At 39.7% G+C, this 27,301-nt stretch overlaps 2 protein-coding genes across 2 annotated transcripts; one reads left to right on the top strand and one right to left on the bottom strand.

The window, feature by feature from the left end:
* Nucleotides 1-1,412: 1,412 nt before the first annotated feature.
* On the bottom strand, nucleotides 1,413-2,474 carry LOC124116587 (alpha-1A adrenergic receptor-like). Its single transcript, XM_046477981.2, has one exon. It carries the CDS (start codon nucleotides 2,472-2,474, stop codon nucleotides 1,413-1,415), a length of 1,062 nt encoding a protein of 353 aa, XP_046333937.2.
* A 13,327-nt stretch (nucleotides 2,475-15,801) lies between these two features.
* Nucleotides 15,802-16,892, top strand: LOC124116590 (alpha-1A adrenergic receptor-like). Its single transcript, XM_046477983.2, has one exon. The coding sequence runs from the start codon at nucleotides 15,802-15,804 to the stop codon at nucleotides 16,840-16,842; it is 1,041 nt and encodes a 346-aa protein (XP_046333939.1). The 3' UTR covers nucleotides 16,843-16,892.
* Nucleotides 16,893-27,301: the final 10,409 nt, after the last annotated feature.

The raw sequence follows: 27,301 nt of genomic DNA, 5'->3' as shown, positions 1-27,301 counted from the left end.
CGGGTCTTAAGGTACATGGAGAATCACAGTGTTCACGCTACACGGAGGGATTGGGGAAGATGACAGATTTTCATTGAGATGACAATTCATGATTGAAAAGTGCCTTTATCCATGTTCAGCAACGGAATGCGTGTAAACATGCAGGCCATATAATATTTGGTCCCTTCACGAATTAACAGCTAGTATCAACCGTGCTTTAGGGACCGCCTCCGTGGTCTAGTGGTAGAGCGTCCGCCCGGAGAGCGGAAGGTCCGGTGTTCGATCCCCGACCGCGTCATACCAAAAGACGTTAAAAGATGGTACTTGTTGTTACCCTGTCTGGCGCTCGGCATTAAGGGGCTAAAACAAGGACTGGTCGGTTCGGAGTCAGTATACTGTGTCTGAGTGGGGTATTCATGTTAAACTGCGGCATAGTATCTCAGTGAGCTAGCACTATAAATCGGCATCAGTCCGGACTAGTACAAGCAGCCACACAAACACACACACACACGTACATGCACGTCGCTATATGAGTGCAATAATCTTGGACGCGATGTTAAACCCCATTTCACCTCACCTCACCTTGTTTTAGGAACCATACATAGGCAGGCACTGAACATTAGTAAAATTTACTTTCAAAGTCATCTCATGGAAAACTTTCAAAACAGTATTACACGATTTCAAGGAGTTTATTGTGTGTGAGGCAAACAGACAGAGTTACATAAGTATAATAAATGATAATAAGTATAATACATAAGTATAATAAAAGATATCTACGCTATAAATTGTGAGAATATGCAGGAAACCTAACCCACCTGTTAGAATGGACTTGTCCGACATTTCTGGGGTCGGATTCTATTCAAAGAGTCATTATTATTTAAATTTTGGGTAAATATATTTAAAGTTTGTACATTTGACCAACATCCTTATAGAGGCAGTCCATAATGTTGATATCACCTATAAGAAATAAACGACTCGTGGTCGTTGTGTATCGTACAATAAAACGCTGCGGGGTTAATAAACCACTCGGGGCTTTATTCTCCCTGCAGTGTTTTATTGTAAACATAGAGCATGCATATTGTTTACATGTCATCACTTATATAAAGCACATGTATGGCCTACTAAGATCCTGATGGCTTCCTTCTTGGATGACAATATTGTTACTGTATCATAAGTACTGGCATACAGTAAACTACGGTTATAACGAACTCTAAGGGACTACTAATTTTAGTTAATTATAACCGTAGTTCGTTATAAGTACATATACAGCATGACTACAGCAAGTAGTCGGGACCAAAAAGTAAGTTCGTTATATCCGTCAGTTCGTTATAAGCGTGTTCGTTATAAACGTAGTTTACTGTACTTAAAAAAGACACATACAACCTGTGATTATCATCATGTCAATGAATCCTTTATTCCTTGGAATGATATAATCAGAATGTGTCAGACCTGTCCGTTCGTTGAATTGTGGTCTGACTGCTTAATGCTATACTCGTCATAGATGAGTGTGCATCCGGGTCTCTCCGCCGGAAGCAGGCAGCAGGTACGAGAATAACCTTGACCTCATGTCGGAAGGCTTCGTAGACGGCGGAGTAGATGATGACGTTCATGAAACTGTTGCTGTTGGCCAACCACAGAAACGTAAACTGAAGCTCCTTCGGGGTGTGTATGCTGGGGTCAAACGCAGACATTATAACTGAGGCAGTGTAGGGGCCCCAACACATGAAGAACATCCCTGCGGTGATGCTGAGAATTTTGACAGCCTTGACGTCCCTCCTGGTTCGTTGCCTGGATGTAGAACTCCCAGCAGTCACAAATTCAGACGTTTTGAGCGTTCTCAATATACTGACTGTTGTGAACACGATGACACTGCCAGATGAAAACGGAATGGCCATCCCAGTGATTATGCAAAACAGGGGGTACTCCCAGTGTAAACCACAAATACCTTCAGTGAAGCTGAACCTGTAGTAGATGAAGTCTGGTTTGGTGAAGATGACAGACGCGAAGGTTGTTACTGCAAACACCCAGCATGATGCCAGGACAGTGTAGCATCTCTTGGTTGTCACCATTGAGGGGTATTGCAGCGGTTTGACAAGGGCAATGTAGCGATCGATACTGACATACGACAGATTCCATATTGAGACACATCCTGAAGCCCCATGAGACACTCCCGCGATCTGACACCACACGTCTCCGTAGGGCCAGTAGCCTAGAGCTGCAGACACAACACACTGGGCACACGTCACCAGACCCACGGACAGATCTGCAATACTTAAGTTGGTCAAACACAGTTTGGAAATGTGAGGTATGGTCCTGGTTCTTCGGAGGATGGATATGTTCAGAATATTGGACGTAATCACGAAGAATGACACAGAGAAGATTATTGGAGTTCGAATCCAAACTGAAACATAGAATTCTGCTGGGGCTGAATTGTTTCGAGGAGATATATATCCAGAAATGTTCTTCAAATCTGTCACTGAAACCTGTTCATCCATCACAGCGTAAGTGCCTCCTGTTGTTAAGACGGAAAATGCAACACTAAAAGCATTTGGTTTCACTCATTTTCCCATCAGTTCCAGGCTTAATAGCTAGGCTAATCTCTGTTTGAACATATATTATTCAATCCGCAATGCTTTTGATGTGTAAATCATGTATGAACTCATTGTAAGTTTAACATTGGACATGGCGTGTCTGTCAACATTGACAACGGAGACAATCAACAGTGTATTAATCCCAGTAAGGTTCGATTCATTCATTGAAAAGTTTGAATCAAGTGATGTTATCCAGGTCATTCAGACACCAAATTGTTATTTTGCATTATTCCTAAATCCTTGCTCCATGAAAGCAGTTGTACCTAATTAAATAAATACTCATTTAATACTGCACTTCCATTGACCCTTACATCCAACTTCAAAGGTAATGAAAATATATAATAAAGATGGTAAAGTGGGGAACAATGAATGACCGTTATAGCATCTGTGTCCAGGCCTTCTGTTACAGGAATGGATGGTTGATGCATGTCATCGTATTCCAACGGCGTAGATCGATGCTCTTGATGTCAATCACTGGATTGTCTGGCCAAGACCGCTTTCATGTAGCTGGAATATTGCTCAGTGTGGCGTTAAACAACAAACAAACGAACCAAGCAGCCAAGCGATAGGTGAATATGTCCTCCAAGAATCATCTGAATGACGTGTTTATGAAAAGAGTAATAACTGGTAATATTGTCTCAGTTTCATCATTGTCATAGTGCCTGGACGTAGAGTGTCTTGGGTGTCAGGTTGCTAAATACTGCACCATCGGTAAACAAATACACCTTCCCATCTACCCCTAAAGGATCTGGCTCCGACTCTTATTGGTACGAGCTATCAATTAATATTTATTAATGCACCTTCTCTCTGGAGATCTAAAGTCATCAATTCCTTAGCCACCACGTCACACCGGGCACATTGAAATCAAACATTAAACCATTGCATTCGTATGACAAATAATATATTAGGATGGAGAAACCTCTGATTTACTCCAGTTCTAATAAGCCATCTACTGCGTGGAAAACGATCTGGCTCCTCGTTACTGTTCACTTACAGATCATCCTGAGCTCCCAGTGTTCAATTACAACAGAAGCTCGATCGTAGAAGGGTCCTAATGGGCAACTCTGCTTTATAAATCAACAGAAAAAAAGGTCTTTTCGTCTCTTCAATAGATTTATTTTGTAACTTTACACATTGGCACAAAGGCAGTGTGTATTTCCATACCAACTAGTTTGTTAGAACATCAATAATGGCATTCGCATTATCTATCTGGTACCGCCTCCGTGGTCTTGTGGTAGAGCGTCCGCCCGGAGAGCGGAAGGTCCGGGGTTCGATCCCCGGCCGCGTCATACCAAAAGACGTTAAAAGATGGTACTTGTTGTTACCCTGTCTGGCGCTCGGCATTAAGGGGCTAAAACAAGGACTGGTCGGTTCGGAGTCAGTATACTGTGTCTGAGTGGGGTATTCATGTTAAACTGCGGCATGGTATCTCAATGAGCTAGCACTATAAATCGGCATCAGTCCGGACTAGTACAAGCAGCCACACAAACACACACACGTACATGCACGTCGCTATATAAGTGCAATAATCTTGGACGCGACGTTAAACCCCATTTCACCTCACCTCACCTCACCTCACCATCTATCTGGTTTTGTTTTTAATAACTTCATGCCTATCATGCTGTGGGCAGGGTATAATTTTCGGTTGTGATAAATGAACATCCGAAGAAATTACTTCGGCGGCACCAAAGTCGATTATCGTGAAACATTTTAAACCTGGCAGTGATACCGGAATATACCAGGATGACACATATATCTGAATAAAAGCGACAAAAACCATAAGTATGACTATTTCACAAGCATGTGCTTCCGAATAACTATCCATTAGTAATGATAAGTGAGTGAGTTTGGTTTTGCGCCGCTTTTCGCAATATTCCAGCAATATCACAGCGGGGGACACCAGAAATGGGTATCACACATTGTACCCATGTGAGGATTGGAACCTAGGTCTGCGGCGAGACGAACGAACGCTTTAACCACAAGGCTACCCCAGCGCCCTACAGTAAATATACAACGCTGGCCTTTCAGTTTAATACTGCACCAACAGGTCGACGAGATATAGTTGACCCAATAGTTCTTAATGCTTCGTAAATAAGTATAGAGTGCGAACAAGTGGGGAGCTTGAGCTATTATTTACGCTGCGTTTAGCAATATTTCAGCCATATCCCGGCGAGGATGGGGTCTTTGAGGTGGCGAACCAACGCTATACGAGGCTCCTGACAGACAGATATATATATTTTAGTAAAATGCATATAAAACGTCAACGCCAGAGAATAACCAGTCTCGATTATATTCCTTTGGACGTAATAGGAAAAATAGCAGTGAAAATCAGTGATGACACCAGGTGATCGCGAAAAGGGTAAGCATGTCCTGCCAAAATACAATAATTTGAAATAACAATAACCAGCGTCCCATGACAAATATATATATTACGGATTTAACACCAGATTCAACAGTATTCACGGATGTCCGTTTAATGTGGGAAGAAAACCGAAGAAAGCCCGAAGTAGCTTAGTTCGTAAACGTTTACCACTTTACTGAAATCCTCGAGCACGAGTATAGTGCTGACAAACTAACAAACATGATCAGGGCGAACCAGGATTCAAACCTACGACTGTAGGAAGCTGGAACGCCTAGGGGTAGTAACTCTGCACAGCGATTTGCGACACCACTCGTACCCCGAAGCGGAATAAGATATGTCCAGTAGGTCAATTTCAATTTTCAATTGTTTATCAAACATTTAGGTATGTCTTTGTAATTTGAAACGTTAATTATGTAAAATAAATGTGATAAATCAAAATATTGGGAAATATGTCTGTTTACATCCACTCTGTCCCTGCTCTTCTTTGGTTTGTTTGTTTGTTGTTTAACGCCGCACTCAGCAATATTCCAGCTATATGACGGCGGTCTGTAAATAATCGAGTTTGGACCAGACAATCCAGTGATTGATATCACGAGCATCGATACACGCAATTGGGATCGATGACATGCATCAACCAAGTCAGTGAGCCTGACCACCCGAACCCGTTAGTCGCTTCTTACGACAAGCACAGTCGCCTTTTACGGCAAGCATGGGTTGCTGAAGACCTATTCTACTCCGGATCTTCACGGGTCCCCTGCCCTTCTGAATTCAACAGAGGGAATTACTGAAATCTCCTTTAAGAAGGTCAAGTACAAGTTTATACGGGCCATTAGCAATATCTAAGTACCCAGTTAGTAGTTAATCTCACAGAATGAATGGACAGTAGGGGAAAACTTAATGAAGTTTCGATTTACCAATCGCTTGCATTTACTAATTGTATGCCATGGGTCAAATGGTCCTAGTGAGACTTGCAAACAATTTCATATTCCGGACTGTAATCCATATCAAATCATTGTTACATTACAAATAATTAATACGTGTCAATTTGAATGTTTGAAGTTTTATTCTGTTAATCTCAAATGAATTATACTCTGGATCGCGTAGATGCCTGCTTCACACGACACACGACAGTGAAATTTGAAAAACCGTATAAACGTCAAGTAACAAATATAACCAAAAAAAATTACTCGCTTTTGCTCATCAGATACCAGAACTGTTCACGAGTTTCATAAAATTCGTATGACACCGAGGCGAGTTTAGTATTTTATATTAATACACACCCGTTGAAGATACCACTGTTTAATAATAATAATAAACTGGTATTACACAGTGTTTAATACCAACGCCAGCGCTCGTGTACTCGCTTTCGCTCGTTAGATACGTTTTGAAACAACTGGCTGTAAGATAAATGGTATGTGACAGACACTCGAATAGTAATTGTTATATCTGTTCTTTACAGCTGTGTTTTTTAATCCCGTAGCTGTGATTTCCCTATCGACTCCACTGAATGTGACGTCTGAGCTATATATAATGTTCTCACACTTGTAGTTCTTCAAACACGATGGAGGCTGGAGGCTGTCATAAACAGGTGGAAAAATGAAACTAAAATAACTGAATTTATTGTGAATGATTTCGCATTTTAAAAAAAAAATATTTGATAGGATTTGAATCTCATTGTTGCCTATATAACTGACGTTTATTCTCCGGGCTTAAAACACATCTGTGACGTCATTCTATTGTTTGAACGATCCATTACTTTTTTAAGGAATGGAGAGTTGTTTGTCAACTATACATTATCTTGAACAAGCATTTGAATTAATGTCCTCTTGGAATGGACGGAACTATTTTTTACATTTTTTGACAAGTAAATATTTTTTTTATATTTTTTTTCTGAAAACATGTGTAGCCAGCGGGCTTCGAGTCCGCATCGTTTGATTTAAAAACGTGTAATTGTCAGCCTCAGCTACGGCGGCACATGAAGGAATCGTGTGAATTAACTATTAAGTATTTTCATAATTTTGCATCATCCTTTAAAGCTCAAAATAATATGTATATAATATTATGTTAAAGCAGGTTACCTACAACAATGTTCATATTTACAGCAATTAGATAAACCTTTGACGAGAAATAGAAATCAGGTAAGATATATATTACCCCCGTCAGCATGTATTGACAATATGCAAGCGATTGATAACTACTAGTTTAGGGCGCAACGGGGGCGGTCGGGTAGCCTGGTGGTTAAAGCGTTAGCTCGTCACGCCGAAGACCCGGGTTCGATTCCCGACATGGGTACAATGTGTGAAGCCCATTTCTGGTGTCCCCCGCCGTGATATTGCTGGAATATTGCTAAAAGCGGCGTAAAACGATACTTACTCACTCATTAGGACCCAACGAAATTATGAAAAGCCGTGTACCATGCATTGTAAATGTCAGCTCGCGACGAAGCTTGGCGCACGTGCAACAGCTGCATAGAACGCATTCCTCGTGCACCACACAAGGTCGACTCACGCAGTATAAATACAGAAAACAAAGAGTTCTGATTTATTTTTCAAATATTTTCCACAACTGAATATTTTGTCAAAATGTAAAAGTAGGGATGAGTTTTAAGTAGGGGAATATCCTCGTAATTCTCCATTCCTTAAAAATAATGGGTCTCGGCCCTAGTTGGTCCTCTGCTCCATTATTTTTTTAGGAATGGCGAGTTACTCGGACATTCCCCTCCACAAAACATCCAAAGGGATAGATATCACCTGAAAGATACGAGCGCCTCCGTGGTCTAGTGGTGGAGAGCGGAAGGTCCGATCCCCGGCCGCGTCATACGAAAAGACGTTAAAAGATGGTACTTGTTGTTACCCGGCGCTCGTCATTAAGGGGATAAAACAAAGACTGGTCGGCTCGGAGTCAGTATGCTGTCAGTATGCCTGACTGGGGTATTCATGCTAAACAGCGGTATGGTATCTCAGTGGGCTAGCACTATAAAATCGGTAAGGACTCGTACAAGCGCGCACGCACGCACACACACGCACACTAAATTAAGTGCAATTATCTTGGACGCCACGTTTAACCCATCTCACCTCACCTCACCTCACCTGAAGGATACCTTGGGCCTGCACAGTGTTCAAGTAAACTGAATGAGATCAAGATGCATAAGGGGCCCTAAATGGATTTAATTTAAAAAAAACTTATATTTCGGTCAATTTTGCTGCCCAATATATTAGATATCAAAAGCATCTTCTTTCATGAATTTATTGGAAATTCTTCATTTTTAATTACATAATTAATTACATTGTAGATTGTCTTCATTTGGACTTACTTGACACTATTTTCACACCTGTCGCGTTGTCTAACAACGTTTCACTGACAAAGCACACTACCGATGTATGATAGCAAGAACTTCTGGAATCCTTTAAAATTATCAGATATGTTCATATGTATTTATATTACGAAATATCTTTCAAAAGCAGAGTCCGTTGTCCGATTATATGGAATATCTGCTTTAAGCAGAGTCCATTGTCCGATTATATGGAATATCTGCTTTAAGCAGAGTCCGTTGTCCGATTATATGGAATATCTGCTTTAAGCAGAGTCCATTGTCCGATTATATGGAATATCTGCTTTAAGCAGAGTCCGTTGTCCGATTATATGGAATATCTGCTTTAAGCAGAGTCCATTGTCCGATTATATGGAATATCTGCTAAAAGCAGACTCCATTGTCCGATTATATGGAATGTCTGCTAAAAGCAGACTCCATTGTCCGATTATATGGAATATCTGCTAAAAGCGGAGTCCATTGTCCGATTATATGGAATATCTGATAAAAGCGGAGTCCATTGTCCGATTATATGGAATATCTGATAAAAGCGGAGTACATTGTCCGATTATATGGAATATCTGCTAAAAGCGGACTCCATTTGTCCGATTATATGGAATATCTGCTAAAAGCGGAGTCCATTGTCCGATTATATGGAATATCTGCTGAAAGCAGACTCCATTGTCCGATTATATGGAATATCTGATAAAAGCAGAGTCCATTGTCCGATTATATGGAATATCTGCTTTAAGCGGAGTTCATTGAACGATTATATTGAATATCTGCTAAAAGCGGACTCCATTGTCCGATTATATGGAATATCTGCTAAAAGCGGAGTCCATTGTCCGATTATATGGAATATCTGCTTTAAGCGGAGTTCATTGTCCGATTATATGGAATATCTGCTAAAAGCGGAGTCCATTGTCCGATTATATGGAATATCAGCTAAAAGCGGAGTCCATTGTCCGATTATATGGAATATCAGCTAAAAGCGGAGTCCATTGTCCAATTATATGGAAAATCAGCTAAACTCGGAGTTCATTGAACGATTCCCGCTTCATCACAAGCAAATTGTCACTATACGATGTATTCGCTAAAACATGTATGTTTTTGGACTTGTAATCGTAATGAATGTTGAGGTAAGGCTAAAATTAATCATATTTTCAGGAAGAGTTTTTTTGTAAGACTTAAACACAAGCAAGTCTTTAACAGAAACTGTTTCAAAGGAGATGCAGGTGAAGACACAACAAACTAATGTTAAGATATTTGGGGAAACGGACTCTTCATATATTTTCTCTTTCAGTTTAAAAACCGACTTTTTACGCAGATTGCAAGCATAAGAAATGAAAAAGGCAAATGTGTAAGTCATGATACAATGTACCTAGAAAAAATATATGACAAGAGTTACGCCAAAACGAGCCCGTATCACGCCGTGTCCTACTGTTGCTGATCTGGGTCGTTCATACAAGAAAGAAGTGAACACCTAAAGGTTGTAAAATCGATACAGTCGCGGAACCGCTACCTTTCTTTATATAGAATTTATTGATTCTAAAGCAAAGGGCACAGCTAACATAGCTGTCAGTTGTAGCAGTACCTGAGCGAGTACCAGAGTACAAGAGTTTACCATACCAACCATATATAACCAGTAAGGCCGCAACAAATTGAGGACGTCTGAATCCATAGTGACAATTAGGAATAGGGCGGTCGGGTAGCCTAGTGGTAAAAGCGTTCGCTCGTCACGCCGAAGACCGGGTTCGATTCCCGACGTGGGTATATTGTGTGAAACCCGTTTTATTGCTTGAATATTGCTATAAGCGGCGTAAAATCAAACGCACTCACTCACTCACTAGTAAGGATTAATTAATGGAGCAAATATTTTATTTTTTTAACCTTGGTCTGTCTGTCCGAGACGGCAAGACACGATGATTAAATAGGGAGCTATAAATAAAGGTGCTAGGTGACGACAAAAACAAGAAATACTCAACAGGTAGCATTCACTGGTCAATAACCGTTGTTTTGGCCAAAGGAGCATTGCTACTCTTAAATGAAATTCTAACCATTTCAAACGACCCATGGTCAATGTGGATGTGTGGGCGATATGTTTATTATGTAGATGCATTTCATATAAACTCAGGGGCGGTCGGGTAGCCTAGTGGTTAAAGCGTTAGCTCGTCACGCCGAAGACCCGGGTTCGAATCCCGACATGGGTACAATGTGTGAAGCCCATTTCTGGTGTCCCCCGCCGTGATATTGCTGGAATATTGCTAAAAGCGGCGTAAAACCATACTCACTCACTCACTCATATAAACTGAGGGGCGGTGGTACAATGTGTCAACCCCATTAATGGTGTCCTCCGCCGTGATATTGCTCGACTTTTGCAAAAAGCGGCGTAAAACCATACTCACTCACTCACTCACTCAGTCATGTAAACTGCCGGGAAAAAGAAAGTATACACCGATTATTTATTTTGGATTAAAATGAAACAAACAAGAAATGGTTATTTCATGGTGATAATGTTTTGAGTGAGTGAGTGAGTTGGGTGTGACGCCGCTTTTAACAGTATTCCAGTTATATCGTGGCGTGTCAGCTTAATGTGGGAGGAAAGCCCGAAGTGATGCAGGTCTTAGACGTTTATCACTTCGGTGAAACCCACGAGCACGGGTATGGTGCTGACAAACCTAAAAACATAATCGGGGCGAACCGGGATTCGAACCCACTATCATAGGTTTCTGGCTTGCCCAAGGGACGCAACGCTGCACAGCGAATCGCAGCGCCTTAGACGACTGGGCCACCCGTGGCCCCCTTGTATGTTTTGATAAATTGCACTTTAGCAGGTGTTCATGGAAGGGTGAGCGTTTCCTACCCGACCGGATCACATGTGACAAACACATGCAAAGGCAAGTCAAGTATTCACATGATTAAAAACACACGGAACATATGGTACAAGACCCATTTACAAATTTAGGAAAAGATCAATTAAAAGTATGATATTCCGTTGAATAGTCTTAAAGTGGCCTTTGCGGGGCTCCAGAATGGCCCTTGTTTGTGTTTATGGCTAGAGTATATAAGTATCCTAATAAGACGTTTTGGTTCTTTGCAACTGTCAAATAAAGACAATACACTGCCGTTCATCCGCGATTAAATAATGTTCTTCACAGCACGCTCCATTTACTCCCCAAAGATCACATAAACTCGTGTAAAAAACACTTGGACCCATTACAATCTTCTTCGGTTGACCAGACATATAAATGTGATTGTTCTTCATTTGACATTTCCTGCTATTATCTTAAACGGGAGACGTGAAAAAAACCGTTTTTTTAAACAAGCTTATTTATACCCCATCCTATATGGTGGGGTAACATTCTCGGTGTTTTTCCAATACATGAGATCGTTTTGGTTTTTATACTTCATAGGTGTTGCAACAGCATAATTTCATAACACATTTTAGTTTAATGGTCGGAACTCGCATTAATTTGATGGTTTAGACCCTTGGTTTGCCTTTGCATGTGTTTGTGACAGTGCCACGTTTGGGGCAGGAAACCCTCGCCTGGTAGCATGATTATTTAGTGATGCTTATGATATTGTCGGAATGGACCATGGACTATATTAGAAGCAGATATCTCTTATGATTATAGAAAGGGCTTTGTCGCTGATTTTGTATCTACATTCACTGTAACATAAATGCTAAAATGAGTCGTATCTTTCATAAGTGTTTTTCCTGCGGACATTACTACATTAATCAATGTCTTATTTTAAGTTCACCCTTTACTTTGAAGCAATTTCATCTCCTGACTCGTACTTGTAATTACTACATTTTATTTTATGTGGATTTTGCATGAGGAATGTCGATGCAGTCTCGTTGATGGATTGTGACATTGATGTTTTTGTAAGTGACAGGATAGTTGTTCGGTTACTGCCTCAAAACACGCAATGTATTTCTGCGACGGGAGGAACCAAACAATATAATCGAAGCGACAAAATCATTTTCATATTCAGATGAAATCTTTGATAAAAGTAGTCCATTATACGAATCCGTCAATTTCAAATGGATGTGTTCATGAATCACTATCAAATAGTGATGAAACCAAGCGTTCACGAAAAGGTGAGCATATCCTGCCCACCAGTGGCACCCGTCACAAACACATGCAATGGAAAGTCAAGTGTTCCCCTAAAACTTATGGTTCAAGTCAAAATAAGGAATTGCATTGCATTATTTTTGTCACTGATGCATCAAATTTGGAAATGTCCTCCATATGCCTACCATAAAACGTTTTGAAAGCTTTACTGAGGATAAACCCTCTTTGATCTTCTAAGACAGAAGAGGTCGACCGTACCAAATGCGTATCCCTGACTGTTCGCATGTTAACCTAACGACGTGATCATAATGCCAGTCACCTATTTCTCCTGTCCAGATTATGGTGACTTGTACCATATATTCTTGGTCTTTTTTTTCAGGTGAACAATTGTCTTGCCTTTGCATGTGTTTATTATGGGTGCTCCGGTGGGATAGAATACGCCCACCTTTTCGCGAACACCTGGTATCTGGCCTCGCAAGGGCCACTTTAAGACCTTACTATTCAACAGAATACCATCCTTTTAATCGATCTTTTTCTAAATTTGTAACCGGGACTTGTACCATATGTTCCGTGTTTTCTAGCAAGGTAAATACTTGCCTTGCCTTTGCATGTGTTTGTGACGAGTGCTCAGGTGGGGTAGGATTCGCTCACCTTATGCGAACGTCTGGTATCTTTACTTTTCGATAGTGATTCATAAACACATGCTCATGGTATAGTCTTCTTATGATTATGGAAGGGGTTTTGTCGCTTTTATTTTTTATACAACGGTAATACAACTGTGGCTAAATAATACTGATTAACTACTATTGATTTTAACAACAATCCCTCATAATATATAGGACGAATCTTGGTAACCTTTCGTTTTCCCTCAAGACTTCCAAAGCGCGTTCAACGAAGCGATCTTATTGCTTTACAGCCCTACTCATCCCCCACACCATTGCCGAATCACTAAATCACTAAATCGAACAGGTCCCTGGTTTCCGCAGATGAGCTGCTAATATGTTTGGCAATATACTCAATGATTGCAATATTCTTCTACACTTCTATCAAAGTGAATAATAGATGTTATTATTAGTGAGAAAGGGTACCTGACTAGCAGCTGACGGTCTTATGACTCCACACACTGCTAACCAAGCACAGCAAGATACTGTCGGCTCACTACAGTGTATTATCTCTTATGAAACTGTCACATCACAGAGTGCCGATATTGTGAAAGATGCGTTTTGTTTTCTAATTAATGTAATAGAGAAAGCAATCAAACGAAATCTTCAATCCAGAATAAGAGACTATCATTTCAAAGAACATTTCAATGACTAATGTCATAAAACGAACAGCCTTTGTTTACAACGAGTTCCAATCGTCCTGAAAAAAACCTGTACAAACAACAAACAACCACTAGTGCGGAAATATATTTGTCAGAAAAACAGTTGTTTAAATACTGGATACCATTTTCAAGTGGTGAAGGTGTATCAGGTGTAATATCTCGCGGGAAACAGACAACGGGATGGAATAACAATACTGGAGATAATTATTTTGTTTTCCTAGCGGAGTGGTTTTTGTTCAGTACGCACAATACATCGATTGTTCGCACATGGACTTCCGTTGTGACAGCAGTTCTGAAGGTGATCGGGAAGCCTCAAAAATACACAGTGGCGACAATCGCCAGGAAGAAATACAAGTCGGCGCAGCGGTTCAAACGCACTCATTATTGTGACACTCCGTGGCTGTTCTGATCCTCCGACATTTCAAGTAAGAAAACCTGAATGTGTTTACTATGCTAAACAGTCCATGGCCGAGCCCTGAAACAGAACAATTTGACACTCTGTCATGTATATTTCTGTGAGGATTGGTGAACTAGTTCTTGCAGACCTTCAGAGAGATTGAATGGACTCGGTTTCTTGTACGAACAAGTATTGACTCGGTGGATGCAAAGGAGAAAGATTACCAAAAGAATGTGTTGTATAATAACCACTCAGTTTAAAAGAAATCATAGTGAAAGTTGTAACTAACCGTTGAATAATTCCGATGACCTCGACAGAAGGCTGGCATGAGGAAGCCGGGTGGATGTAGTTGTTTAAATACTCAGTAATGGCTGTTTGAATAAACTTTCATTCTGATTTTATTGTCATCGGAGTCGTTGACACTTGGACACTTGATTAGACACTGATGTCACTGGACAAGATAGTGAAATATTCATAAATTATATATTTGGTTGTTGACGTTTGATCTGAGTTGACAATTCTACAGATACAAGTTTGTAATGACAGTGTTCATCATCAGAGAAGAGGGTGTCAAGATTGCAGGTCGGGTGTGAAACGTGAAACAAAAGGAAACAAGTTTTTATCAAGTTTCTTTATGGATGTCTCGTGCTTGTGATGTTTAAAGTATAAAATATAGAGTTTTGGAGTGGATGGAAACAGAATGCTGCTGTTACCAAGGCGTCTGAAATCAGAGAAATATCGATTTTATGTGTGTTCTGTGGAGACATTTAGCGTGAAACCAGTGAAACTCCTGACCGAGATATAGTGTATAGTACCATCACTGCCACTCGTTTCCCATTTCACAGAAAGGACGCCAACTAACAAGACCTGTGAATGACATATTATATTAGTCAACAAAGGAACAGTTCTGTATAAACAAACAACTTGAAAACGTAAGAATTTCTTTTTGATATTTGAGCGTGAAATCTGAAATTTCGTCGATATCTCTAATATTAATTTGACAATACATACATGTTTTATTTGCCAGTATTATAATTTCATGTAAATATATTTGTATGCGGTATGATATAAAACTGAACAAGTTTATGTTACCATTCACAATGATAAACAACTTCGCTTTGAATGATTACAAAAAGATAAACCATTTTTTTGCATTCAATGTATATTTTCACGCCTTCTCATACACGTGTGGATAAAAAATACATTTAATAATATATTGCATATTTAACCAGCTTTGTTCGAAATATAACAGTGAAAATTATCAAATTTGCCGTAGTTTCTTTCATTTTGTCTTTAAAAATATCTACATTGAATTCTCTGAAGCTAGAAATAGAACTCTCAGAAAGGGTGATCTGCTTCATTCATACTTGCATGGATCCGGAAAAAGCTTAGCCTTCTTAATTCCAACAAAGATGCAATTAGGCTCGTCTGAAATACATCTAGCTGATATCGCGGAGAAAGTATTTTGTTTAAGCCTTGTATATCGTAATTACTTTTCTTGAAGATTGTTTCCCACGGAAGTTAATTATCCGCTATCAAGACATATCCAATCACACATGTCCAATGGATGTATAGCTTATTCGTTGTTATCTGTTCAGGGATTTAACCATAATCTTGGAGGTTGCTGTTAATCATCTCCAGCAATAAGCTGTACAGTTGAAAAACATTTCATAGGGGTTTTGGTGGCAGGATCATTATCTGGACTCTATTTATTTCAAGTTGATTTCAAGAAAAAAAGGTTTCGTGGTCAGTGATGGATGAAATGTTAACAGTAAACGACTTGACGAATGTCTCCGAAGGCATATCATCTGTTCAAGAGGGTTTCTCCGTGTCAGTTTGGATTCGAACTCCAATAATCTTCTCTGTGTCATTCTTCGTGATTACGTCCAATATTCTGAACATATCCATCCTCCGAAGAACCAGGACCATACCTCACATTTCCAAACTGTGTTTGACCAACTTAAGTATTGCAGATCTGTCCGTGGGTCTGGTGACGTGTGCCCCGTGTGTTGTGTCTGCAGTTCTAGGCTACTGGCCCTACGGAGACGTGTGGTGTCAGATCGCGGGAGTGACCCATGGCACCTCGGTCACTGTATCAATATGGAGTCTCTCGATCGTGAGTATTGACCGATACATTGCTCTCATGAAACCGCTGCACTACCCCTCGCTCGTCACAACCAGAAGATGCTATGTTGGACTTGTATCATGTTGGGTGCTTGCGATTGCAACCTTCTCGTCTGTCATCCTCACCAAGCCAGACTTCATCTACTACAGGTTCAACTTTAATGAGGGCATGTGTGGTTTATACTGGGAGTACCCCCTATTTTGCATAATCACTGGGATGGCCATTCCGTGTTTGTCAGGAAGTATAATCTTGTTCACAACAGTCAGTATAGTTGTGAGGATCAAAACATCTGAATTTGTGACTGCAGGGAGTTCCATATCCAGGCAACGAACCAGGAGGGACGTCAAGGCTGTCAAGATTCTCAGCATCACCGCAGGGATGTTCTTCATGTGTTGGGGCCCCTACTCTGCCTCAGTTATAATGTCGGCGTTTGACCCCAGCATACACATCCCGAAGGAGCTTCAGTTTACGTTTCTGTGGTTGGCCAACAGCAACAGTTTCATGAACGTCATCATCTACTCCGCCGTGTACGAAGCCTTCCGACATGAGGTCAAGGTCATTCTCGTACCTGCTGCCTGCTTACGCCAGATAGAACGGGACGTACCTCGTTCTACCACGAGCATATCACTCAACAGTCAGGCGACCATTCAGCGAACTAACAGCTCTGACGAATTGTAAGGCTGGACTTTCTTTAAAGGGAAATCTAGAAGTATGTTTTGTGAATTGTTGAAAACACCACCTATATAGTAATAAATGTTTGCAGTTGTTATACAAGTTGTTACTAAAGTACAGCTTCTGTTCGCCCAGCAGTGTATGGATACCCGGTAGGATGAGATGGTAATGTTACCTTTAAAGCTTCAAGCGCTTCATACGACAGCTTGGTTGGTATACTCCCCATGGAGCGCACACTGATTCAACGATCGTAATAATAATGTAACACCATCAGCATTCACTTGGTGAATGGAATCGGGCACATAATAGATGTCTACAAACATGTCAAGGATACGGTGGTCTTAGGCGCAGAGTCCTTTTGCACATTTAGAAGCCTTGGTTTGTCATCACAAACCTTCGCTCGCTGGTTTCTACAGAGTAAAATACGATCCAAATTATTCTGACGCCTGTCCATGTAGACTTTCTTCAAGGGCACCATAGAAAACAATGATCAATTAGTAATGTTACTGTTAAACATTCCAGGGCTTCATAGATAGATATTCTTGATTTCCTCCAGATATTGAAGATACATATCATATATGATATTATGTATCATTACAGAGCTGTACAGTAGTACAATTTAACAATATTATGAGAAATGATAACTACAAAATGCATGACAATCAAGCATTCTTATAACTGTTTTGTAACAGACACAGACATTTCCTACAGTATCTTGACACAATAACCATAAGGTCACCCCATAGACTTTGAGATAAAGAGCTAACACACTCAGGCATACCGCCAAGTAGTACAGACAGGATTATATCATCCTCCTCACTACATAGTCTTGCAAATGTAGAGACATCTATCACATCACAAATGATTTCAAATAGTTCATTTCTGTCATTCATATTCAATGTACAATACAAAAAGACATGCTTAATAATATCATGAGCTACAATTCTACATCGACATTCCCTAGATTCTATATTTAGGCATCCCAGCCGTACAAGATGAGACAGGTTTGGGAACTGTTCAGGACGTTCAAGTGCAAGTAGCCAGAGTCTGTGTTCTTTATCATTACGTAGCGAAACATTTCTATTTAAGTTAAGTCTAGATAGCAGCTTAGAGCATACAGCTTCCTGGTCTGCTAAAATAATCCTTTCCTTAACAATATCAGACCATGCCTTTTTACTTGGGAAGTTACATTTAATTAGCTAATCTTCTATTTCTGCATAGAGATTTGTATTTTTTGACAAGTCTAAGCATGTTATATATATACAGGTGACAAAGCACATCGTTTTCTGAAGTTATCCAACGCTATTTCGTAAGGAATCTGGCACCTTATACGAGGATTTTTATTTGTTTTACTACCAGAAGCTGTGCAAACAGAATAGAATGTATAGATACTTGTAAAATACAAGCTAGGCTTATAAAGGAAATCGTTCTGGGGCATTGGTGCATCACTTTGAGGCATTTTGAGTTATTTTTACTGCCAGTACAAAATCGTTTCCAAATTGCCTGCGTCATTCTCAGTTATCCATAAAATGACAAGCTTCTCAACTGACATTGTGTTGAAGAGCCAACTGAAGCATGTGGACAGCTCTATTTATAAGAACTCTTTGAGGGATAAATATAAAATATCACTAAACATCACTTTTGAGAAAAATGTGCTGAGTGACAGATTTGTATGCAGAGTTTTTTAAGTCATAACACAAAAACGAATTTGTCTCCAAACATGTCGAGGGTATCTGATCTGAGGTTCGGAGTCCTTCAGCAGATCCAATAGTTTGATGCCTAGGTCATCACCAAGTCATTCTGACGTCTGCCGTACAGATGCATGCGACCCCATGCCACTCTCTACTGCACACGTGTCCATAGTTACGTCCTACAAAGACACCCTAGAAAACAAGGATTGATTGGTAGAAACTCGGATCCATCGTTAGCTCACCTCGGCCAAAGCTATGAAGAAAACAAAGAACGCTTTACTGTCACCCTCTACATCTTCAACAATGCATTGTCGACATTTACTTTGAAATGTCTGTTATTGTGAAAATGTTTGAGGTCAGAGAGCGCAATCGATTCAGAAGGTGATAATTTTGTCCTTATAAAAGAAGAAATTCAAAATGGTTACCATTTCATATTAACCTGTAAACTTGACAATGCTGTGAAAGTATTTTTATAAAAACAATCTGGATATATTTAGAAAATACAGGCAGTTATGGAGTTTCGGCGTGCGACAGATACAATGAGGTGAACTATTATGTTTCTACAGTGCACCATTGTGTTGGTCACCTCTATAACATTGAGACATGTGACAGGTATTAAGTTGATTTTCACTGATTCATCCATATGTTTTTTATCACTGTCATGCCTTTTGCGCCCAGTGGAATCTGCTTCGGCAGGTGATCCAGATTGCCTATTCTCTGTCGTTGGCGGTTTATATTTTTTTAAATTCGCAATTGAACTAAAAACTGAATTCATGTCCTACTTACATAGCACTGCACTGTTCGCAGTGCTTATCTTGTACATGCATGAAGGCGCCTAATGGTTAAAGCGTTGGATCGATCAAGGGCCCAATGTCTAAAGACAATTTCTCGTGTCCCCCACCGTGATATTGCTCGAATATCGAAACATTTTATTGAAGTCACCTTACTCCGATATTTTCATACTATTTTCATCGGGGAAAACTGAAAGTACTTGAAAACATAGTTTTCGTCGATACACGTAATCGGAGATTCTACTGTACCCAAACACCAAATATTGTCAAAAAAAAGAAATAATCAGCAAATACATGCAGATCAGCTGTCATGCTAACAATACAAGAGCATCCCCAACGGGACATTTTTCTCCAGATAATGCGCATACCGTATTCGACGTAATAAGTGCCAAAGGCGCTCTCAAAATTAGAAATAGGGGGGTCTTATTAGAATATTATTTTGGTGAAAAAAAACAGAGTTAAAAGATAAATTTCGTGCTTTATGCTGACAGCCTGAAATGTTTATATACGACAGATATATTTTTCCAGAATTTAATTGCCAATAATTAAGATTAAGGATGCATATAACACACGAGTGCGTGTTATACGCGAATAAATAAGTCTTGCGTACATTGATCAATTGGAAGGGATGCTAATTGGAATTGATCACTAGCCAATATATTAGCGTCGAATACGTTATTATAAATTGTGTTGTTGTTTTAAGCCGCAGTCAACAGTATTCCAGCTCTATCAAGGCGACCTGTGAAGTCACCAAGGCTGACCATCAGATCCTTCTTAATCTCCCCTGTCGCTGGCCCTCGGCACCTCTGGAACCTATTCTGACCAGGTTTGTTTGTTTGTTGTTTAACGCCGCACTCAGCAATATTCCAGCTTTATGACGGCGGTCTGTAAATAATCGAGTCTGGATCGGACAATCCAGTGCTTGACACCATGAGCATCGATCCACGCAATTGGGATCGATGACATGCATCAACCAAGTCAGCGTGTCTGACCACCCGATCCCGTTAGTCGCCTCTTAGGGCAAGCATAGTCGCCTTTTACGGCAAGCATGGGTTGCTGAAGACCTATTGTACCCCGGATCTTCACGGGTCAGTCGCCTCTTACGACAAGCACGGGTTGCTGAAGACCAATTCTACCCCGGAATCTTCACGGGACTTTTCCTAACCAGGGATCTCATCGGGTTATATAAAGAGAAAATGCAACATATAATAGGACAATTTCCAGGAGTGAATTTCAATGTATGGGCGTATTAAAACCACAGTAAGACACTTGAATGACTATGTATTATGTCGTCTTAAACCATCTTCTGATACTTGAACTGATTTGATATCTTAAAAATATGTGTGTAATGATTTCAGCTGATATTTGAACTAGATTGTGAGTGAGTGAGTGAGTGAGTGAGTGAGTATGGTTTTACGCCGCTTTTATCAATATTCGAGCAATATCACGGCAGGGGACACCAGAAATGGGCTTCACAGATTGTACCCATGTCGGGAATCGAACCCGGGGTCTTCGGTGTGACAAGCGAACGCTTTTACCATTAGGCTTCCCGACCGCACCTAAGGGGTTTCAATCCAATCACACTGTCAGCGCCACACAAGTGGTGATGGGTTTCACCTAAGAAATATCGGGGTTTCAATCCAATCACACTGTAATCACCACACAAGTGTTGATGGGTTTCACCTAAGAGGTATCGGGGTTTCAATCCAATCACACTGTCAGCACCACACAAGTGTTGATGGGTTTCACCTAAGAGGTATCGGGGTTTCAATCCAATCACACTGTCAACACCACACAAGTGTTGATGGGTTTCACCTAAGAGGTATCTGGGTTTCAATCCAATCACACTGTCAGCACCACACAAGTAGTGATGGGTTTCACCTAAGAGGTATCGGGGTTTCAATCCAATCACACTGTCAGCACCACACAAGTAGTGATGGGTTTCACCAAAGCATTATCCCGGATATCTTTATGCAGACATGTCCTGATATAATCTAATACTGCTGAAAGTAGTTCTAAACTCAACTCACTCAGACACTTGACTGAGTTCGGTTTCCATCTTCTCCAGGTCAGAATAGGTCAACATATTTGTTTGTTGTTTAACACCGCAGTCATCAATATTCCAGCTATATGATGCCGGTCTGTAATTAATCAACCCGGAACAGACAATCCAGTGATTGATATCATGAGAATCAATCTACGCAATTGGGATACGATGACATGCATCAACCAGATCAGCAAGTCTGTTCAGTTCAGTTATATCACAGCCTGTCAGCTTGGTGTTGCAGGAATGCTCAAAGTGATCCAGGTTTTAGATGTTTGGTTGGTTGGTTGGTTTGTTGTTTAACGCTGCACTCAGCAATATTCCGGCGGTCTGTAAATAATCGAGTCTGGACCAGACAATCCAATGATTGACATCATGAACATCGATCCACGCAATTGGGATCGATGACATGTATCAACCAAGTCAGCGAGCCTGACCACCTGATCCCGTTAGATGCCTTTTACGACAAGCATAGTCGCCTTTTACGCCAATCATGGGTTGCTGAAGACCTATTCTACCCTGGAATCTTCACGGGTCCCTGATGTTTGGTGAAACATATGGGTATAGTGCTGACAAACCTAGAACAATAATCAGAATGAACCAGAATTCGAATCCAGGATGATAGGTTTCTGGCACTGTGCCACCCTAAAGACCACCCATGCCCTTGAAACTGACAAAGAAAGAAACTATACTTTCAGTGTTTAGGAAACTGGTTTATTTCGACATGTATTTCTGTTAGTGTCAGGCCGAACAGACTGACATGACCACACCTCCCCGACACATTGACACCGTCAGACAATCAACATCAACCTGGGATCACAAACATACTGGCCTAAGGGCTCTATCTAATTCCTTTCATCACACTGTACCAATCTGCTTCTCTAAACAAATACTATTCTCACTGAAATGATTCGATTCATTGTGAAACATTCTGGCAATGCCCCTCCACTAGTGGCACATTTATTTTAAGGTTGAACAACTAATTTCTATAAAAAAAAAAAAAAATCTGATCTGAACATATATTGTCAATGTCAAAAGGTAAGAATATGACATTTAAGGCATTTTTCACAATAAGATTCGTGACGCCACAAAATGATAATGTCATGTCATGCCTGAAAAAAAAACCCCCAAAACCCAACTTTATGTCATCTGCACAATAAGCGGACTTCAGTATCTTTGTTGAGTTGACATTAAAATACTTTTTTGTGTGTATTTTTGGGGTTAAAATTTCACATATGTGCAATAAGATTATAATTAAAAACAATATTTTTACTTTCAAGTTTTGTTAAGTAAACACAGTGGTGTTTTTTTTAAAGTATGCCAATAAATGCTCTTTGCCTTTCATGTCATTTTTTCACTTGTCTGGCAATACTTTAAAAATTCATTTAACTTTTTAATAATTTTCTATTTTATTTCAAGTTCATTGAGAGAGGGTGAGCTGATATTTCAGTCATGGTATATCTGACCTGAATGTGACAGAGCTAACCTTCAATCACATGTTTGTTTTGTTCGTTTGTTGTTTAATGCCGCACTCAGCAATATTCCAGCTATATGACGGTGGTCTGTAAATAACTGAGTCTGGACCAGACAATCCAGTGATTGACATCATGAGCATCGATCCACGCAATTGGGATCAATGATATGCATCAACCAAGTCAGCGAGCCTGACCACCCAATCCCGTTTAGTCGCCTCTTACAACAGGCATAGTTGCCTTTTACGGCAAGTATAGGTTGCTGAAAACCTATTCTACCCCGGAGCTTCACGAAACAATCATGTAAGAATCAAGATGAATCACAGATTATAATGGGAAATCTGACATTGACCCCACAAACCACTGATGAAAATTACAAAGAATGAGCTTTCAGCGTCATTTGGCACTGAACGTTCTTGCAGGCAGGGGATGATACATCTGCTCTGATTTTATCAATTAATAAACCAATAAATACCGTCAACATGGCTCAAAGAGTTACTATGGCAACAAGGTTGTTAATCAGCCTAGATCCATAAGGTTTTAACCCTAAAATGTCCCATCCTTATGTATCTGGAAGAAAAGGTTTCAACATGTATTTGAATTAGTTCATGCATTGCAAGGCATCATAACAAGAATGTGTACTTCTCACATCATGTCAAGGATAAACAATGGTAGGAGACAAAGATGCTGTATGTTACCCTGGGTAGAAAGCTTGAGTGAAACTTTCGGATATTTACACTTGTGTATTTTAGTGTTTCTCTAAGCTGATTGGACAGTTAGTGCGATATGACATCACATTATTTCGATGGTCGTGACGCGACAAAATGATAATGTCATGTCATGCCTGAAAAAACACACCAAAACCAACAACTTTATGTCATCTGCACAATAAGCGGACTTCAGTATCAAAAGTGTCTTTGTTGAGTTGACATTAAAATACTTTTTTTGTGTGTAATTTTTTCGTTAAAGTGACAAAAATATGAGTAATATATAGAATAACCAACTCAAAACTCAGAATTCCTTCATGAATGAATTAATACAATAAGCATCTTGCCAAAAGCTTGGAGGTGACACTATTCATTCATTCATTCACTCACTCACTCCAGACAGATAACCCATAATGCCTCGTTACTTATTCTCCCCTTATAAAACAACTGGAAGTGTGTGCTGCAATCTAATTGGTTAGAAAACATGATTGATTAAATAGGATTTGAAGCCTGAAATCTCCTGCACATGAATCAATTTCTTGATAAATATCTTTTTTATCTCAGTCACAACTTTGAATAAAAAAATGCCATTGAGAATGGTGAAATGGATACGTTCAATTAAATATTAAATTGGATCAATATTATATTTACCGCATTCTGTCAACTAGGCATGTTTAGTTATCATGGAAGAAAAGAAATCTGAAAACACATAAAGTTATCTCCTAAATCAGGCCACAAAGTTGCGACTAAATTGGTCGCCATGGCGATCTAGTTTTGTATTTTGCGACTGGTATTTTCATGTCAGTTGCCAACTGGCTCCTTGTCTTTAATTAAGTTTGGTGACTATTATGCGCACCCCCTTCTACACAGCTGTGGTTTTTTTTGGAAAAAAATGCGCAGTATACTCAAGAAAATACGGAATGCTTTGAATGGCGAAGCTGACACGGAAGTTTCATCGTCTGTCGACACGTTCGATGAACCAAAACCTGCAACTGGCACCAGTAAACTTTCAGATGATGTTACTGACACAATGTTCTAAAGCTTGTCTGATGGATTTACTGACAGATGTCCTAAAGCTTGTCTGATGATGTTACTGACACAATGTTCTTAAGCTTGTCTGATGGATTTACTGACAGATGTCCTAAAGCTTGTCTGATGATGTTACTGACACAATGTTCTTAAGCTTGTCTGATGGATTTACTGACAGATGTCCTAAAGCTTGTCAGATGATGTTACTGACACAATGTTCTTAAGCTTGTCTGATGGATTTACTGACAGATGTCCTAAAGCTTGTCTGATGATGTTACTGACACAATGTTCTAAAGCTTGTCTGATGGATTTACTGACAGATGTCCTAAAGCTTGTCAGATGATGTTACTGACACAATGTTCTTAAGCTTGTCTGATGGATTTACTGACAGATGTCCTAAAGCTTGTCAGATGATGTTACTGACACAATGTTCTAAAGCTTGTTTGTCTGAAAAACTCAAAAGCTTCAACAACAGTTGTTGTTCATGATATAACACTGATTATTCAAACCAATGGATTTTTGTGCGTTTTGTTGTGCAGAAGCTCAGTTAAATTACAAGTCATTACTTTTGGCTCCTTACATTTTGCCTTGGCTCCTTGAAATTCTATTTGGCTCCTTGAAAAAATAATTTAGGAGCCAAGTGGCTCCTTTGAATTTTTTTTAACTTTGTGGCCTGTAAATATATACTGGTAATATAATTATCCCTGCTATCCAAATCAAATGCTGCGCAGCACATATTCTCTCACTTGAACACTTACACCTTCAAGACATACAGATATACATAAATATCTAGCACAATAATAACATAATAATAAAACATTCAAAGCACTTTTCTTATAAAACAATTCATAATCATACATACATGTATATTAACACATCATAACCATGCTTCTTCGAATGTGCATAAAATTGACAAACATCTTTATTTCATTGACAAAGGTCTGACAATATGTAAATAACAAAGTATGGTGTTTTAATATTCGACCACTGCCAATGTAAATTCTCACAAAATCAAATGCATATTGTGGCGGTGAATATCACAAAATTATGACCATATTCTCCCTCTAGGGGTTGTTAATTGTAATCTTTGATGATTAAGATATTATTTCCCTAATCTGTTATAAAACACTTATGATCATTTCCGAATGGCTAAAATGAACTAATATAGTCTACAAATTGTCATGACTTTGTTTAACATAAGGATGAACTAAGTGTTATTTCACTTTGCTGCAGACATTAACTGGCGTAGTGTCTGACTGGCTAAAGTTGTCATCATGTAAAATAGGAACAGTACGAAGGTAAGTTCCAATTCATTAAGTAGAAAACTTATACTTTCAAAGATATTTTTAAAAGTTCATATAAAAATTGCATAAGTAAGAATATTTATGGTTTATAAATCTCCACAAGGCACAAATCAAAATATCGTAATAAAAAAGTGATGTAGTTTACTTTTAATGCCTATCTGATATATATTTTCTCCTTCCAGCCGGTACAACGTGCACCACACAATATGAGTGAGTGAGTTGGGTTTAACTCTGCTTTGAACATTATTCCAGTTATATCACAACGTATCACCTTCATGTGAGAGGAAAGCCCGAAGTGATGCAGGTCTGAGACGTTTACCACTTTGGTGAAACCCATGAGCATGGGTATGGTGCTGACAAACCTAGAAACATAATCAGGGCGAACCGGGATTCGAACCAACAATCACAGGTTTCCGGCGTGCCCAAGGGACGCAACTCTGCACAGTTAATTGCCCTGCCATAGACGACTGGGCCACTCCCCCCCCCCAAACAATATGACATAACATAACATGTACATATGAAAGGATGATGATGACTTTCGAATGCTTGAATTAACTTTAGATAATAACATTTTTATTGGAAAAAATAACACCCTACAAACCAGCACTCATGTAAATTTGTTTCAAACATGGAACACATACATGACAAGCACAGGTAATAGCTGACTTCATGTCAATAACTATTGATGCCCAAATAATTACACTGTTTGAACAGCAGTTTCAGAGAGCTCTGTTAACAACAGGAAGAGACAGCACTGTAGACACACACCATGCTAAACACAAGTGACAAGGGAGATCATATCAGGCATGTCCGCGGAGTGTAGCAACAAGTCCCAGGGGTAGTAGTCATTTACCATTCTGATTCTGATGCAACCGATGAATGCCCACAGAGAAAGTGTAATAATCATGGCAAATATAAAATTGAAACCCATGATCAGAGGATCCTTGCACTGCTAAGGGAGGCAACTCAGATATGTATGGTTTCCGCCTCCAGACAGATATCACATCACATGTTCCTGGGAGGACAAACAATTGTGAAACGGGGAACCCTCCCAAACATTTGTCAAAAGGCCCCCTTTATTTTTTTTCATTATTTCATTATTTTTGGTTTCATAAAACAATAAATAAAAAACAAAATGCCAAACAGAGGGCACTTATAAATGAGGGATGTTAACAAAACAGATTGCAGTATCAGAGTATGGTTGATCACAACTACATGAGCTGTCATAGAAGGATTTCACTGAGTTGTCTCTGGTGATGGAAGTCAATGAAATACAGTAAAGTTTGTCATAAAAACAGTTTTCACATACACAATTATAACTGAAACATGGCTGACGTTATACAACAGACCAGATCACCAGAGGAAGGCCAGTGAGAACACTACATATGTGAAACACAGTATCACACAATACACGCTGGGTGGAACAG

Source organism: Haliotis rufescens, unplaced genomic scaffold, assembly GCF_023055435.1.
Source record: "Haliotis rufescens isolate VD_foot unplaced genomic scaffold, xgHalRufe1.0.p SCAF_5, whole genome shotgun sequence".
Classification (NCBI taxonomy): domain Eukaryota; kingdom Metazoa; phylum Mollusca; class Gastropoda; order Lepetellida; family Haliotidae; genus Haliotis; species Haliotis rufescens.
This window is presented reverse-complemented; position numbering and strand designations above follow the sequence as displayed.